Consider the following 17505-nt stretch of genomic DNA (forward strand, 5'->3'; position numbering starts at 1 on the left):
TTCTGTTATACTCAGACATCATCCAAACAGTTTTAGAAACTTCAGTGTTTTCTATCCAAATGTACTAATTATATGCATATTCTAGCTTTTACGGCTGAGTAGCAGGCAGCGTAATTTGGGCACTTTTTTTAATCCAAGCTACCCAATACTGCCCCCTACCCCAAAGAAGTTAAGAATGATGAGGCCACCGTGTTCTTGGGGACCTTCAACCTTCAAATGTTTTGGTACCCTTCCCCAGATCTGTGCCTCGACACAATCCTGTCTCTGAGCTCTGCGGACAATTACTTCGACCTCATGGCTTGGTTTTTGCTCTGACATGCACAGTGAACTGTGGGAACTTATATAGACAGGTGTGCCTTTCCAAATCATGTCCAATCAATTACATTTACCACAGCTGGACTCCAAGTTGTAGACACATCTCAAGGATGATCAATGGAAACAGGATGCACCTGAGCTCAATTTGAGTCTCATAGCAAAGGATCTGAATATTTATGCAAATAAGGTATTTCTGTTTTTATTTTGAATAAATTAGAAAAAAAATCATAAACCTATTCACTTTGACCTTTTTATGGTGTATTGTGTGTAGATTGAGGAAAAACATTTAATCAATTTTAGAATATGGCTGTTACGTAACATGTAGAAAAAGGGAAGTGTACTGAATACTTTCCGAATGCACTTTGAAAGCACACAGTGTGCCTTCAAAGTATTCATACCCCTTATTCCACATTGTTACAGCCTGAATTCAAAATGGATGAAATATATTTTTTTCTCACCTTTTTCTCACACCACCCCATATTGAGTTTTTTTTTTTTTTTTTATGTTTGCAAATTTATTGACAATGTAATACAGTAATGTGTTCAGTGCCATGCGACAGTATTCATCCCCGTTGATGTGCTTCCTATTTTGTTGCACTACAACCTGTAATTTAAATGAATTTTTATTTGGATTTCATGTAATGGACACACACAAAATAGTCCAAATTGGTGAAATGAAAGAACTTACATGTTTAAAAACATTCTACAAAATAAAAAAACAGAAAGTGTGTTCACCCCATTTGCTATGAAGCCCCTAAATAAGTTCTGATGCAACCGATTACTGTCAGAACTCACATAATTAGTTAGATTACACACAGGTGGACTTTATTTAAGTGTTACATGATCTGAATATCTATACACCTGTTCTGAAAGGTCCCAGAGTCTGCAACACCACTAAGCAAGGGTCACCATGAAGACCAAGGAGCTCTCCAAACAGGTCAGGGACAAAGTTGAGGAGAAGTACAGATCAGGGTTGGGTTATATAAAGATTGGAAACTTTGAACAGCCCATGGAACACTGTTAAATCCATTTTATTTAAAAAAGGAAAGAATATGGCACCACAACAAACCAGCCAAGAGCGGGCCGCCCACCAAAACTCACAGACCAGGCAAGGAGGACCGAGAGGCAACCGAGAGGCAACAAAGAGACCAAAGATAACCCCGAAGGAGTTGCAAAGCTCCACAGCGGAGATGGGAATATCTGTCCATAGGACCACTTTAAGCCGTACACTCCACAGAGCTGGGCTTTACGGAAGAGTGGCCAGAAAAAAGCCATTGCTTAAAGAAAAAAAATAAGCAAACATGTTTGGTGTTCACCAAAAGGCATGTGGAAGAAGGTACTCTGGTCAGGTGAGACTAAATTGTAGCTTTTTGTCCATCAAGGAAAATGTTATGTCTGGCACAAACCCAACACCTCTCATTACCCTGAGAACACCATCCCCACAGTGAGGCATGGTGGTGACAGCATCATGCTGTGGGGATGTTTCTCATCGACAAGGACTTGGAAACTGGTCAGAATTGAAGGAATGATGGATGGTGCTAAATACAGGGATATTCTTGAGGGAAACCTGTTTGTCTTTCATGGAGGTTAACCTTCTAGCAGGACAATGACCCTAAGCATACTGCTAAAGCAACACTCGAGTGGATTAAGGGGAAACTTGGAATGGCCTTGTCAAAGCCCAGACCTCAATCCAATTGAGAATCTGTGGTATGATTTAAAGATTGCTGTACACCAGCGGAACCCATCCAACTTGAAAGAGCTGGAGCAGTTTTGCCTTGAAGAATGGGCAAAAATCGCAGTGGCTAGATGTGCCAAGCTTATAGAGACACCCCAAGAGACTTGCAGCTGTAATTGCTGCAAAAGGTGGCTCTACAAAGTAATGACTTTGGGGGGGGGAATAGTTATGCACGCTCAAGTTTTCTGTTTTTTTGTCTTATATCTTGTTTGTTTCACAGTGAAGATGCAAAATCATTTTTAAAGTGGTAGGCATGTGGTGTAAATCACATGTTACAACCCCCCACAAAAAAAATACATTTAACTCCAGGTTGTAAGGCAACAAAATAGGAATAATGCCAAGGGGGGTGAATACTTTTGCAAGCCACTGTATATAATTTACATATGTATTCATACCAATGAGTCAACACTATGTAGACACCTTTTGGTAGCGATTACTGAGTCTTTCTGGGTAAATCTCAGTGCTTTTCATACCTGGATTGTGCAATATTTGCCCCTTTTTATTATTGTCAGAATTCTTCAAGCTCTGTCAAATTATGGGTTGATAATTGCTAGGAATCTATTCTCAGGTCTTGCCTTAGATTTTGAAATAGATTTCAAATAAATAGATAAATAAAGTCAAAATGGTAACTCTGCCACATTCACGGTCTTCTTGGTAAGCAAACTCCAGTAAAGATGTGGCTTTGTGTTTTAGGTTATTGTCCTGCTTAAAGGTGAATTCATCTCCTAGTGTCTGGTGGAAAAGACTGAACCAGGTTTTCCTGTAGGATTTTGCCTCTGCTTAGCTCCTTTCTAAAAAAAAAAAAATATCCCGAAAGACTCCCCCAGTCCTTAACAATTACTGCACACTCATGACATGATCGTAATTTCCGATGCAGCCTGTCCACCCAAAATGAAAAGCAGCCACTGCTGTCGGATATCCTCGCTTTTCGGAAAATAGTGTATGGCATGGCATATCTATGGCATCTAGTCAAAACAGTGTGCTTTTACCGGCATGCTGGTAAGTAGCTTGCCAGCTAAAAGTCACAACACCGCTGAAAAGGGGTTAGTTACCAGTATCCTTTTGCCACGTTCTACTTGAGTTATCTTATGGTTTGTTAACAAAGCCGTATGATGCGCACATGTGATGACAGCTTTAAGGCATGCCAAATACAGTGAACAAAAATATAAACGCAACATGTAAAGTGTCCCATGTTTCATGAGCTGAAATACACACAAAAAGCTTATCGCAAATGTTGTGCACAAATTTGTTTACCTCCCTGTTTGTGAGCATTTCTCATTTTCCAAGATAATCATCCACCTGACAGGTATGGCATATCAAGAAGCTGATTAAACAGCATTATTACACAGGTGCATCTTGTGCTGGGAACAATAAACGGTCACGCAACACAATGCCATAGATGTTTTGAGAGTCTGCATTTGGCATGTTGACTGCAAGAATGTCCAGCAGAGCTTTTGCCAGAGAATGTATTGTTAATTTCTCTACCATAAGCCGCCTCAATGTAAAAAAAACATTGCCCAGGACCTCCTCCGCGTCCGGTTTCTTCACCTACGGGATCGTCTGAGACCAGCCACACAGCTGATGAAACTGTGGGTTTGCACAACCGAATAATTTCTGCACAAACTGTCTCAGGGAAGCTCATCTGCGTGTTCGCCGTCCTCACCAAGGTCTTGGCCTGACTGCAGTTCGAGGTCATAACCGGGCAAGTATGCTCACCTTCAATGGCCACTGGTACGCTGGAGAAGTGTGCTCTTCACGGATGAATCCCGGTTTCAACTGTACCGGGCAGATGGCAGTATGGCGTCGTTTGTGCGAGTGGTTTGCTGATGTCAACTTTGTGAACAGGGTGCCCCTTATGGTATGGGCAGGCATAAGCTATGGACAAACACAATTACATTTTATTAATGGTAATTTGAATATACCGAGAGCGTGACATTCATCTGCCGCCATCACCTCATGTTTCAGCATAATGCACGGCCCCATGTCGCAAGGGTCTGTGCACAATTCCTGGAAGCTGAAAATGTCCTAGTTCTTCCATGGCCTGCATACTCACCAGACATGTCACCCATTGAGCATGATTAGGATGCTCTTGATCGAAGTATATGACTGCGTAGTCCAGTTCCCGCCATTATCCAGCAACTTCACAGCCATTGAAGAGGAGTGAGACAACATTCCACAGGCCACAATCAACAGCCTGATAAATTAAATGCAAAGGAGATGTGTTGCGCTGCATGAAGTGGTCATCCCAGATACTGACTGGTTTTCTGATCCACACCCCTACATTTTTTTTAAAGGTATCTGTGGCCAACATATTCATATCTGATTAGATTAGGGCCTAATGAATTTATTTAAATTGACTGATTTTCTTATATGAACTGTAACTCACTAAAATATTTTAAATAGTTTCATGTTGCGTTTGTGTTCAGTGATTGTGGGAACTGGAACACAGCTGGTCTCAGACAATCCCACAAGGGAAGAAGCCTGATGTGGAGGTCCTGGGGTGGCATGGTTACACATGGGCCGGTTGGACGTACTCCCAAATTCTCTAAAACGATGTTGGTAGAGAAATTAACATTCAATTCTCTCGCAAAAGCTCTGGTGGACATTCCTGCAGTCAGCATGCCAATTGCACGCTCCCTCAACTTGAGACATTTGTGGGATTGTGTGTGACAGTTGCTCATTTTAGAGTGGCCTTTTATTGTCCTCAGCACAAGGTTCACTTGTGTAATGGTCATGATGTTTTAATCAGCTTCTTGTTATGCCACACCTGTCAGGTGGATGGATTATTTTGCCAAAAGAAAAATGCTCAGTAAAGGGCTGTAAACAAACTTGTGCACAACATTTGAGAAGTTTTTGGAACATTTCTGGAATCTTTTTTTAAATTTCAGCTCATGAAACATGGGACCAACATGTTACATGTTGCGTTCATATTTTTGTTCAATATAGTAAAATCAAGTTTGTTTCAATATAATTCAATTTGTTTTAGCAGTGTTGTGGACTCGAGTCACAAATTTGATGACTTGAGACTAGGCGCCTCAACTCGGGACTGACATGAGACTGATGACTTGAAATTATCTGGCCAAGGTTTTGTCATGTTGTCACTCATTTTCTGGTACAGAGTCTCAATGGATTACTCTCCACGCAGCCAGAGACCGTAGCCGCAGCATCGCCCTTCCAAAAAAAAACATCCAACAGATTGGCTAGTGAAACGCACACTCGGCCCTTTGATTGGACCAGCAAACTGGCATTCAACACAGGTCGGGTGAGCTAGCGAACAGATTGCTGATTTGCTGTACAGCTATAGGATCAGGTGCCTCACAAACGTCATTGTAGGGAGAGCGGATTGCCATAATTATTAAATAAATATGCAGCTCCAAAAATGGTTTGGTGATCAAGAATATTAACTATTTACTTTGTCAACTCACCAGCAATGGGACACCAAGCAACAATTACCAGCATATGCCTACTGGTCTTTTGGTATGTGAAAATTACTTGAAATAATCATGAATTTATTTACTTATGTAATTATTATTACTGTGGCGAAGATGCGCCATAAAGGCATGTCGCTTGCCAAACTCCCACCCGTGGAGAGTGCTTTGTTCTCTTGTTGAAATGTTTGCTGTTGATTTCACACGTGTAAATGCATATGTGGTGAATCTATATTCCATCTAATCCAACAATATTTGCTAGTGTTTCATTTAATTCCTAAACCTTTTATTGCAACACCTTTTTTCTGTTTCCGTTTTATTTCATTCAATGTATGGTTTACTTAGTTCATATTTACCAGGTTATGTCGGAGTTCCGTGTGTCTCTTCTATGTCTGTCATTCTGGTTGCATAATAGGAGTGCGCGTGCCTCTGTTCACAAAGAAATAGGCTTCGTGGCCTGGACACCACGCTTTGGTGTCAGTACATTGAATAAGAATCATTAAGCCTGATTTCAGACGAATGTACCGATGGATGTGAAATTGGTTGTAATGACCAATTTGGTAATTGTATGGTCCTGGGAGGGGCCAAGTGCTTACATGTACCTATTTGAACTCCTATTAGACTGATTTGGTTTTTCAAGGGGAGGCTGTGCAGTTTTGCCCTCTACCTGTTTCTGTTCCGATAGGACAGGTTACAGGGATAGTTCACCCAGATTAAAAAGGACATATTGGTTTCCAGTCTATGGACAATGTATGACAGCAATTCATGCTTTGGTTTAATTTCCATGGCATTGTTTCTGCATGCTAATGTTTTAGCATTTGTGGCACAAATCCCATTCAAGTAATGGGACCGATATTTGCATTTTTTGCTCATCATGCACAAATCATCAAAGGATCTCAAATTGATTGGGAATCTGTCACTTATAGATGATTTGAACATGATGTGTGAAAAATATCAGTCCCATGACTTGAATGGGATCTGTGCCACAAATGCTAAAACATTAGCATGTGTAAACAGTCCCAGGGAAACAAAACCAAAGCATAGATTGCTGTCATACCTTGTCCATAGTTTCCTTACACTGTAAGGAATTATTTTGTAATTTGGTTGAACTATCAATTTTAAGCCTGATAGTCTATTTATTTTTAGGTGATTGCCTGTGTACAGTTGTGGCCAAAAGTTTTGAGAATGACACAAATATTAATTTTCAAAGTCTGCTGCCTCAGTTTGTATGATGGCAATTTGTGTATATACTCCAGAATGTTATGAAGAGTGACCAGATGAATTGGAATTAATTGCAAAGTCCCTCTTTGCCATGCAAATGAACTGAATCCCCAAAAGACATTTCCACTGCATTTCAGCCCTGCCACAAAAGGACCAGCTGATATCATGTCAGTGATTCTCTCGTTAACACAGGTGTGAGTGTTGACGAGGACAAGGCTGGAGATTACTCTGTCATGCTGATTGAGTTCAAATAACAGACTGGAAGCTTCAATGGGAGGGTGGTGCTTGGAATCAATGTTCTTCCTCTGTCAACCATGGTTACCTAGAAGGAACAATGTGCCGTCATCATTGCTTTGCACAAAAAGGGCTTCACATGCAAGGATATTGCTGCCAGTAAGATTGCACCTAAATCAACCATTTATCGGATCAACAACTTCAAGGAGAGCAGTTCAATTGTGAAGAAGGCTTCAGGGTGCCCAAGAAAGTCCAGCAAGCGCCAGGACCGTCTCCTAAAGTTGATTCCGCTGTGGGATCGGGGCACCACCAGTACAGAGCTTGCTCAGAAATGGCTGCAGGCAGGTGTGAGTGCATCTGCATGCACAGTGAGGCGAAGAGTTTTGGAGCATGGCCTGGTGTCCAAGAAGGGAAGGAAAAACATCAGGGACAGACTGATATTCTGCAAAAGGTACAGGGATTGGACTGCTGAGGACTGGGGTAAAGTCATTTTCTCTGATGAATCCCTTTCCGATTGTTTGAGGCATCCGGGAAAAAAAGCTTGTCCAGAGAAGACAAGGTGAGCGCTACCATCAGTCCTGTGTCATGCCAACAGTAAAGCATCGTGAGACCATTCATGTGTGGGGTTGCTTCTCAGCCAAGGGAGTTGGCTCACTCACAGTTTTGCTTAAGAACACAGCCATGAATAAAGAATAGTACCAAACACATCCTCTTGAGAGCAACTTCTCCCAACCATCCAGGAACAGTTTGGTGACGAACAATGCCTTTTCCAGCATGATGGAGCACCTTGCCATAAGGCAAAAGTGATAACTAAGTGGCTCGGGGAACAAAACATCAATATTTTAGGTCCATGGCCAGGAAACTCCCCAGACTTTAATCTCATTGAGAATTTGTGGTTAATCCTCAAGAGGCGGCTGGACAAACAAACAACCCACAAATTCTGACAAACTCCAAGCATTGATTATGCAAGAATGGGCTTCCATCAGTCAGGATGTGGCCCAGAAGTGAATTGACAGCATGCCCGGGCGGATTGCAGAGGTCTTGAAAAAGAAGGGTCAACACTGCAAATATTGACTCTTTGCATCAACTTCATGTAATTGTCAATAAAAGCCTTTGACACTTATGAAATGTTTAATTCTACTTCAGTATTCCATAGTAATATATGACAAATATCTAAAGACACTGAAGCAGCAAACTTTGTGGAAATAAATATTTGTCATTCTCAAAACCTTTGGCCATGATTGTATATTTTGTATATGGCACTTTCACCATTGGGTCACCAAGACCTGTAAATAAATCTACACTCTGAGCACATCAACTTGCCTTGCTTTGTGCTGATTTCATGCCTGTTACAATTGCTACAAGGTCCTTATTTAACAATTTACATAATCAAAATGTGTTGTAGACAAAATAATGAAAAGGTATGTCTGGGAGCCTCAATAGACAGATTTGTAGTTGAACAAGTCATTGTATGTATAATTTTTTTTTTTTTTTTCACGACTTGACTCAAGACTCAACCTGTTCTACTTGAGACTCGAACCTTGTGACTTAACTTTCTTGTGTCTCGAATAATAGTGACTTGGTCCCACCTCCTTTGTTCAGTCTGTTACACAAACTAACAATCACGGCTAACAGTGTCACCAAGCAAGTACCATTATTTAATTCTGTGCATCCATTGCTAATTGTTGAATCCTCAATAAAGCGATGCCTGTTCTATGACCTGCCCCTTGAAGGTAGACATTCAATCTGATGCCAATTATAGTAATGCAGTGTGTGGATTTTAAACTTGCTTGCATGAAATGCTTGCCTGTAGTCCGAATACACAAACCATGCAACACCTCTAGGTGGTTCAAGCTAAAAAAGATGGGTCATATCCATTAGGCACCAAATGGACTGAAGCAGGGAAGGACTACCTGGACTCGCCAAATAACTGCTTGTTTTAATTTTACTACAGTGTGCCCTAATGATTGTAGTGACCAGCCCTGACCCCCTGTATACCCATTCCCTTCCAGGCGCCGGCTGCAGCTCAACCCCACGCAGGCCTTCTTCCTCCTGGTCAACCAGCACAGCATGGTGAGCGTCTCCACGCCCATCTCCGAGATCTACGAGCAGGAGCACGACGAGGACGGGTTTCTCTACATGGTTTACGCCTCTCAGGAGACTTTTGGATACTAGGGAGTGAGGGAAGTCTGGTCAAAGAGATGAGGTGAGATAGGAGGCACAGGGGTACAGAGAGAGGCCAGCTGTGTGTGTTTCTATTTTGCCCCCCCGGATGATTGAGTTCCCTTAAGGATAATTAAACAGACACCACCATGTCTTTTCATGACACTAGTAAGTAAACAGGAACGCTATGTGCAACAGCCCCCTCCCTCTTCCCCCCACCCCCTTATTCGTTGGAAGTACATTTCTATTAGGAGTCTTTTTTTTCCTTTAGTCATAGGCTAGTGTTTTTGGCCCATTGGTTTTGATTTTATAGTTCATTATTTTATCTCCAACTGGGACCTGGTTTTTCAGATAGAGTAGAACACTGTTAGTGTTTTATTTTTTTTTTATATAGGTGTTGTAACACCTTTTTACTTACGTGGTCATAGGTGCTATTGCCTAAACCAATGGTTATTAATCTTGTCTTGAGTTTCCCCAATATTGACACAGCTTACCTTTCTGGCACAAGTCTGCCAAAAGTGCAAGTGAATTAACTACGCAACAAGACATGCAATTGCTCTACCATAGGCTAAGCCATCAATATCCCTGTACCTAAATCTGCTAGAGCATTGGGTATTTTAGGTTGTTCTCCCCTCTCCCTCAATTTAAGTACTGTTTAATAATCAATCAGATTAATCAAATTTGTTTGTCTTTAGCAGTTGACTGGTTTCATGCGCAAGATGACCATCCGTACAGTCATAACAGGTAGTGGTGGGTATGTGTGTTGTGATATAAGCTAGTACTTAGAATTGAGTAGTGGAAACAGATGTATAATGTAGAAATAAATACGCTTCTTTGCACATATACATTTATACTATTATAATAAGACTCAGTATTGAAAAGAAATAAATGACTAACACATTTTGATTATTTTGTATCTGATATTCTCTCCTTTAGAACACTGTTCTGTACGTATGCCTTTGGTAAAATGACTTTTGAAACTATGGGTTTGTGATGCACTACATACCTTTCATGTTTTTTTTTGTATTGATTTTGGCAATAGATACACTTATTGTATTAAAACATTTATTTTTAGAACTGTTTCCAAACCAAAAACTGAAAATGTATGTTAACAATTGTGTGTATAAACCATAAAATACTGAAGTTTTGTTTATTTAAATTCCTCAATTGTAACTAATTCTAGGAGTATAGCATTGCTTCAAATTAATTTTAAGCATTCGCTAATGAAGCAATTTGACATTTAAATTCATGGTTCTAGTAGTGGTAAACCAGTGTCAATGTTGAGTACAAATTAGGGGCAAGCAATAACAGCCTTCATATTACTGATAATCTGGGCAGATATATACATTTGCATAAAAGCAGCACCATCACAACGGGCGGATTGTATGGTGTGAGCAGTCAGTCAAAATAATTGTTTATTTTGTGTTTATACTTGTGGAAAATAAATTCTGATGGATATACTTTCTTTCTTTTATATGGACATTCACTATTATTGCCAAGAATGTATTGGTGTATCTCTTTGCTGTACAGTGAGTGTCTTATTTTATTTTAAGTGTAATACTCTTTAAATCCCATATGTGTATACTCACCAATTGCTTGGTGTTAAGGATTGTGCTACATGTATAGGTAGCAAGGTACATACAATGCGTGCACAAACCATTAGGAACACCTGCTCTTTCCATGGGACTGACCAGGTGAAAGCAATGATCCCTTATTGATGTCACTTGTTAAATCGACTTCAATCAGTGTAGATGAAGGGTTAAATAATTATTTTCAAGCCTCGAGACAATTGAGGAATGGATCGTGTATGTGTGCCATTCAGAGGGTGAATGGGCAAGACAAAAGAGCCTTTGAACAGGGTATGGTAGTAAGTGCCAGACACGCTGGTTTGTGTCAAGAACTGCACCGCTGCTGGGTTTTTCACACTCAACAGTTTCCTGTGTTTATCAAGAATTGTCCACCACCCAAAAGGACATCCAGCCAACTTGACACAACTGTGGAAGCATTGGCGTCAACATGGGCTGCTAGCTATACCTATGTAGAGTCCATACCATGACGAATTGAGGCTGTTCGGGGGGGAAAGGGGGTGCAACTCAATATTAGGAAGGTGCTTAAGTGTTCAGGTAATTATTTCATAGCGTCATCATACTTCTACAGATAACCATGTTACCAGCCTAATCTTGTGACCATAAAGTTGAAATCCACTGTTAGCTCCGGGGAAGCCCACTGTGGTAAGCTTGTCCAGTGCTAATACTTCAGATCCATAAATATGGCTAACCCAGCTGTTTTGAAATTGTGTAGAGAGCTTATGCTGCACGCTTTTTAAGGTCTGCCCACATTTTCTATAGGATTAAGGTCAGGGCTTTGTGACGGCCACTCCAATACCTTGACTTTGTTGCCATTTTGCTACAACTTTGGATCATTGTCCATTTGGAAGACCCATTTGCAACAAAGCTTTAACTTCCTGACTGATGTCTTGAGATGTTGCTTCAGTATATCCACATAATTGTCCTCCCTCAAGATGCCATCTATTTTGTGAAGTGTACCAGCCCCTCCTGCAGCAAAGCACCCCCGCAACATGATGCTGCTTCACGGTTGGGATGGCGTTCTTCGGCTTGCAAGCCCCCCCCCCCTTTTCCTCCAAACATAATGATGGTCATTATATATTTTTGTTTCATCAGACCAGAGGACATTTCTCCAAAAGTATGATCTTTGTCCCTATGTGCAGTTGCAAACCGTAGTCTGGCCTTTTTATGGCGGTTTTGGAGCAGTGAATTCTTCCATGTGAGCGGCCTTTCAGGCTATGTCGCTATAGGACTCGCTTTACTGTGGATATAGAGCGGTATGACAGTTGCGTGGTCCCATGGTGTTTATAATTGCGTACTATTGTTTTAATTTCACGTGTTTGGAAATTGTTCCCAAGGATGAACCAGACTTGTGGTCAACAATTTTTTTTTACTCAAACAAATGTAGACCACAAGTCAGGTTCATCCTTGGGAGCAATTTCCAAACACGTGAAGTTATTACGTTCATCTGTAAAAAAACAATAGTACGCGATTTTTTTCCTTTTGATTTTCCAATGATATCAAGCAAAGAGGCACTGGGTTTGAAGGTATGCCTTGAAATACATCCACAGGTACACCTCCAATTGACTCAAATTATTTCAATTAGCCTATCAAAAGCTTCTAAAGCCATGACATATTCTGGAATTTTCCAAGCTGTTTAAAGGCACAGTTAACTTTGTAAACTTCTGACCCACTGGAATTGTGATACATTGAATTATAAGTGAAATAATCTGTCTGTAAACAATTGTTGGAAAAATTACTTAGATAAGAAAGTAGATAACCAACTTTCCAAAACTATGGATTGTTAACAAGGATTTTGTGGAGTGGTTAAAAAACGAGTTTTAATGACTCCAACCTAAGTGTATGTAAACTTCCAACTTCAACTGTATGTGTGTGCATATATACACAGTGAGCACCATAATTCATTGGACAGTGACCATTTTTGTGTTATTTTGGTTCTGTAACATAGCACTTTGAGTTTGAAAGGATACAATGAGGGTGAAGTGCAGACTGTCAGCTTTAATTTGAGGTTATTTTCATACATATCGGATGAACCGAAATTATAGAAGCTTTTTTACAAGTTCTCCCCCCCCCCCCCCCCCCCCCCCCATTTTTGGGCATCAAAAAACATTTGGACAGTTTAACATAATGTAGAATAAAGTAATCATTGTTAATATTTGGTCGCATATCCTTTGCATGCAATGACTTCTTGAAGTCTGCAATGTATCGACATCACCGGACGCTGGGTATCTTCACTGGTGATGCTCTGCCAGGCCTGTACTGCAGCCATCTTCAGTTCCTGCTTGTTTTGGGGACTAATCTCCTCTTCAGCATGTAAAATGCATGTTCAATTAGATTCAGATCCGGTGATTGACTCGGCCAGTCAAGGATTTTCCCCCTTCGTTGCTCTAGCAGTATGTTTAGGGTCATTGTCTTAAGGCAGTGCTTCTCAATTATTTTCTGTTACGCCCCCCCCAGGAAGAAGTAAACATTTCGCACCCCCCAACTCTCTGCCGCGACTGTAAATAGTATAATTTGTCTATAAAATTGTTATAAGTACACCTCTGCATAACATTGTATCCTTATTAACATTAAAGAAAGAAATATAGATCAACTTACAACAAACTTTAATAACATTGTTTTTTAGTCTAACAGAAAATACTTAAAGTGCATTAATTTGCCTGAAATGTATTTTTTTTAAATGAAATCCTTATTTAAACTGTAATTTTTTTTGGACCATTTGATACTAAAAAATAAAATAAAATATAATAATAAATTCAAATTGATCAGCAACATTAACTCAGGAGCACAATATATGAAACACCTTGACCTATAAAACAAAAATGAATAAAACAATTTGTGCTGATTTTTTTAAAATCAAAATGAGGAAGTCAGGATTAATGGCTACAATGAGCACGTTTTGCAGAGCACTGTTTTTCGAAGCGGGGTTTGAAGCATGATACTGCAACTCTCAGCTCCTGCTTAATGTTTAGCTGGGACCTGTACTTGGTCTTCAGTGCAGCATCTGCAGAGATGCCAGTCTCACAAAGATAAGATGTGGCAAAAGGAAGAAGAATGCCCATGGCCCTCTGCCCTAAGAGTGGATACTGCCTCTCCACACTCACCCAGAATTCACTCAGTGTCTGTGATGTGAACCTCAGTCTCAATGTGGAGTCAGACATTATATCAATGAACTGGTCCTCTTCTGCAGAGCTGAAACCAGTTGGAGCTGGTGCATTGAAAGGATCTTTCACCCAGTCATATTGGGAACTGTTTTCATGGAAGTACTTTTTAAAGAATCCCATCAGTGATGAAATATGCTCCTTATAATATATGGAATCACTGAGGTGGCATCATAGTCAGTAGTGTCAACAAATTCATGCAGGTTCTCGAATGAATCAGTATTTCCTTCATCAAGTCATCTGCCCCACATTGCAAGCTTTCGAGTGAAAGAGCTGATCTTGTCTGTGACCTGAGGGAGGTGTTTATCTTTCCCTTGAAGCTGTAGATTTAGTTAATTTAGCTTTCCAAATATGTCACTCAGGTAGGCCAGTTTTGCCAGGAAGTTCTCATCACAGGCACTTGTGCTCCTGCTCCAAAAACATTCTTATCTGCTCTCTGAGCTCAAAAACTCAGGACAAGACTTTTCCTTGTGACAGCCACCTTGCACAGCTTGATGTTCAGCTCCCATCTCCTCACAGATAGCAGAGAAGACTCTTGTTTTTAGTGGTCTGGTCTTTGGTGCCTTGATGCCAGTGCTTCTCTGTGTATAACACAGTGTGTCCACTCAGCATTAGGTGAGGCCTTCTTGATGAGTGCCCAAAGTCCTTTTCTCATCCCTGCCATGGTCTGTGCACCATCACTGCAAACACCAATGTAGTTCTCCCACAATTCTCAGTCAGGAAGCAGTCTAGCATTTTGAATAGCTCTTCAGCTGTGGCTCTGTGTCTGACATATTTACAAAAAAGTAGATCCTCACACAGGGAGGTTGTCATGTCTAAACGTACATAAGCGATAAACAAACAGTCTTTGTTGCTGTCAGTTGCTTCATCGAACTGTAAGGCAAAACGTTTGTCTTTGAGTTTGTCTACCAGCTGTTCTTTAAGATTGTTAGCAATGTCATTTATACGACAGGCGACAGTGTCATTGGACGGAGGGATAGTTTTTATTTTGCAGCACTTGCATCATTCAGCAGGACAGAGACCATGTCTAATGCTGCAGGCAGTATCAGCTCCTCTGCTATGGAGTGTTTTTTTTTGCACTGAGCAATTTGGTACGCCACCTTATATGATGCTAACAGTGCTTGCTGGTGGCCTCCCGGGTGGCGCAGTGGTTAAGGACGCTGTACTGCAGCGCCAGCTGTGCCATCAGAGTCCCTGGGTTCGCGCCCAGGCTCTGTCGTAACCGGCCGCGACCAGGAGGTCCGTGGGGCGACGCACAATTAGCCTAGCGTCGTCCGGGTTAGGGAGTGCTTGGTCGGTAGGGATGTCCTTGTCTCATCGCGCACCAACGACTCCTGTGGCGGTCCGGGCGCAGTGCGCGCTAGCCAAGGTTGCCAGGTGCACGGTGTAGCCTCCGACACATTGGTGCGGCTGGCTTCCGGGTTGGATGCGCGCTGTGTTAAGAAGCAGTGCGGCTGGTTGGGTTGTGTATCGGAGGACGCATGACATTCAACCTTCGTCTCTCCCGAGCCCGTACGGGAGTTGTAGCGATGAGACAAGATAGTAGCTACTACAACAATTGGATACCACGAAATTGGGGAGAAAAAGGGGTAAATAAAAAAAATAAAAAAAACAGTGCTTTGGTACGCCACATTCACAAAGCGGGACGATTGTTGGCACGTTTTCGCTGAAAAAACTCAAGCGGCTTATCAGCGTGATTGGGGCACGTTTCTCTCTTTAAGTGACACCTTAATTTATTTGGCTTCCTCTGCCAACATTGTTAGACACAGTAAACATACCGGTCTTTCCTCGTCTCCCACCGTAGTCACAGTGAAGCCAAGCGCTACATACGCTCCGTCATATTTCCTCGTCTTAGCTTCCGGGAGGCTTACATTTGTCTCATTATCTCCGTCTCTCTCCGCCTTTCTTTTCATCCCTGTTAAATATTTTTCCATGGTGTCTCTTAAGGGTTTCTTTAAAAAAAAAAAAAAACCCTCCACCATGTTTCACAGATGAGGTGGTATGCTTTGGATCATGGGGATGTCTTGTTTTTCTCCACACTTTCCTCTTTCCATCACTCTGGTACATGTCAATCTTTGTCTCATCTGTCCACAATACTTTTTCCAGAACTCTTGGGGCTCTTTTAGGTGCTTTTTAGCAAACTAATCTTGCCTTTCTGTTCTTCAGGCTCATCAGTGGTTTGCATCTTGTAGTGTACCGTCTGTAGTCCTGCTGGTGTAGAGTATTCTCTGGTCATCCACTACAGTGGCCTTCCTCTGTCTTTTGACATTGAGTTCACCAGTTGTTTTTTTTCTTGTTAATGATGAACCAAACTGTTGACCCAGGGTTTTTGCAATGTTCCTGATTGATTGATTTTCATTTCTGAGCCTTATGACGGCCAGCTTAATTTGCATCAACACTGCTGTCTTCCTCATGTTGTCACACCCCAACAACAACCTCCAAAGGCAATAGCAAAGTCTAGAATCAATACTATTCATCAACAGCTCTCCTGCATTCACTAACGACACAAATGAATACACCTGCCCAACGACACACATCTGTGAAGTCAATTCAACAAATACCGGTAGTACCTTAAAATGGGGGGACCATGTACAAAAGGTGCTGTCATTTCTAAACGGTTCATCCGATATGTATGAAAATACCCTCAAATTAAAGCTGACAGTCTGCACTTCACCCTCATTGTGCTAGAGTACAGAACCAAAATAACAAAAAAATGGTCACTGTCCAATGACTCTTGTGCATATATATATATATATATATATATATATATATACAGTAGATCAAAATAAATGTCCTATAGTTTTTCCTGGGATTTCCCGAGAAGAGGAATAGTATATCGCGCACAGCTGGAAGAGAGACGCTGGAGATGTGTAGCCAAAGTAAGAAGCTAAATATTAGTCATATATTAGGCCAATCATTAGCTCAATATTAGGGCTATAAATACAGTGCCTCCAGAACGTATTCATACACCTCGACTTATTCCACATTTTGTTGTTACAGCCTGAATTCAAAAGGGATTAAATAGATTTGTAATTTTTAATTATTTTTTATTAATGAACCAATTAGGCACATTTTGGACAGAAATGCAATGGTTCTGTCTAAAACTTTACACATACTTCCATTTAGTGGCCAAAATCTAAATTGCGCCTAACCCGGAATATTACATTTGGAGTTTTCTCTTGCATTTCAAAGATGATGGACCATAATCTTTTACCAGATCGAATGTGTTATATTCTCCTACATTAATTTCACATTTCCACAAACTTCAAAGTGTTTCCTTTCAAATGGTATCAAGAATATGCTTCAGATTTGATGTACCGATTCCATGGCACATAGAATTGAACAAACACTTTTCCATAAGATCGTTTATGAATTGACACTCAAAACGTAGAATTTTTCAAATTAAATTATTATACAAAATTCTTGCATAGAATGTTATATGGGGATACAATCTTCCCAGCTCTGCAGATTTTGCTGCAAGGAGTCAGAGTCATTAGATCATTTATTTTAGTACTGTCCATATGTAGCTTGTTTTTGTCACAGGTCCAGGAATGGCTGAAGAATTGCAACATTTACCAATACTGGGTGATTTGAAAAGTCATGATCAATTTACTACCATACAATTGTTTTGATGATGGCATTTGTACGTATGAGTTTACATTC

The 17505-nt window shown here is 40.8% G+C and overlaps 1 protein-coding gene across 1 annotated transcript in view; it reads left to right on the forward strand.

Annotated features, from left to right (window-relative positions):
* Window positions 1-10560, forward strand: part of map1lc3a (microtubule-associated protein 1 light chain 3 alpha) — a 31328-nt gene extending 20768 nt beyond the window's left edge. The window contains exon 4 of the mRNA XM_021609094.3: window positions 8945-10560. Coding sequence (XP_021464769.1) covers window positions 8945-9107 — 163 coding nt within the window. The 3' untranslated portion in view covers window positions 9108-10560. The remainder of the gene's footprint in view (window positions 1-8944) is intronic.
* The last annotated feature ends 6945 nt before the right edge of the window (window positions 10561-17505 follow it).

The sequence above is a fragment of the Oncorhynchus mykiss genome, chromosome 7, assembly GCF_057628025.1.
Source record: "Oncorhynchus mykiss isolate SJ-2025 chromosome 7, ASM5762802v1, whole genome shotgun sequence".
Classification (NCBI taxonomy): domain Eukaryota; kingdom Metazoa; phylum Chordata; class Actinopteri; order Salmoniformes; family Salmonidae; genus Oncorhynchus; species Oncorhynchus mykiss.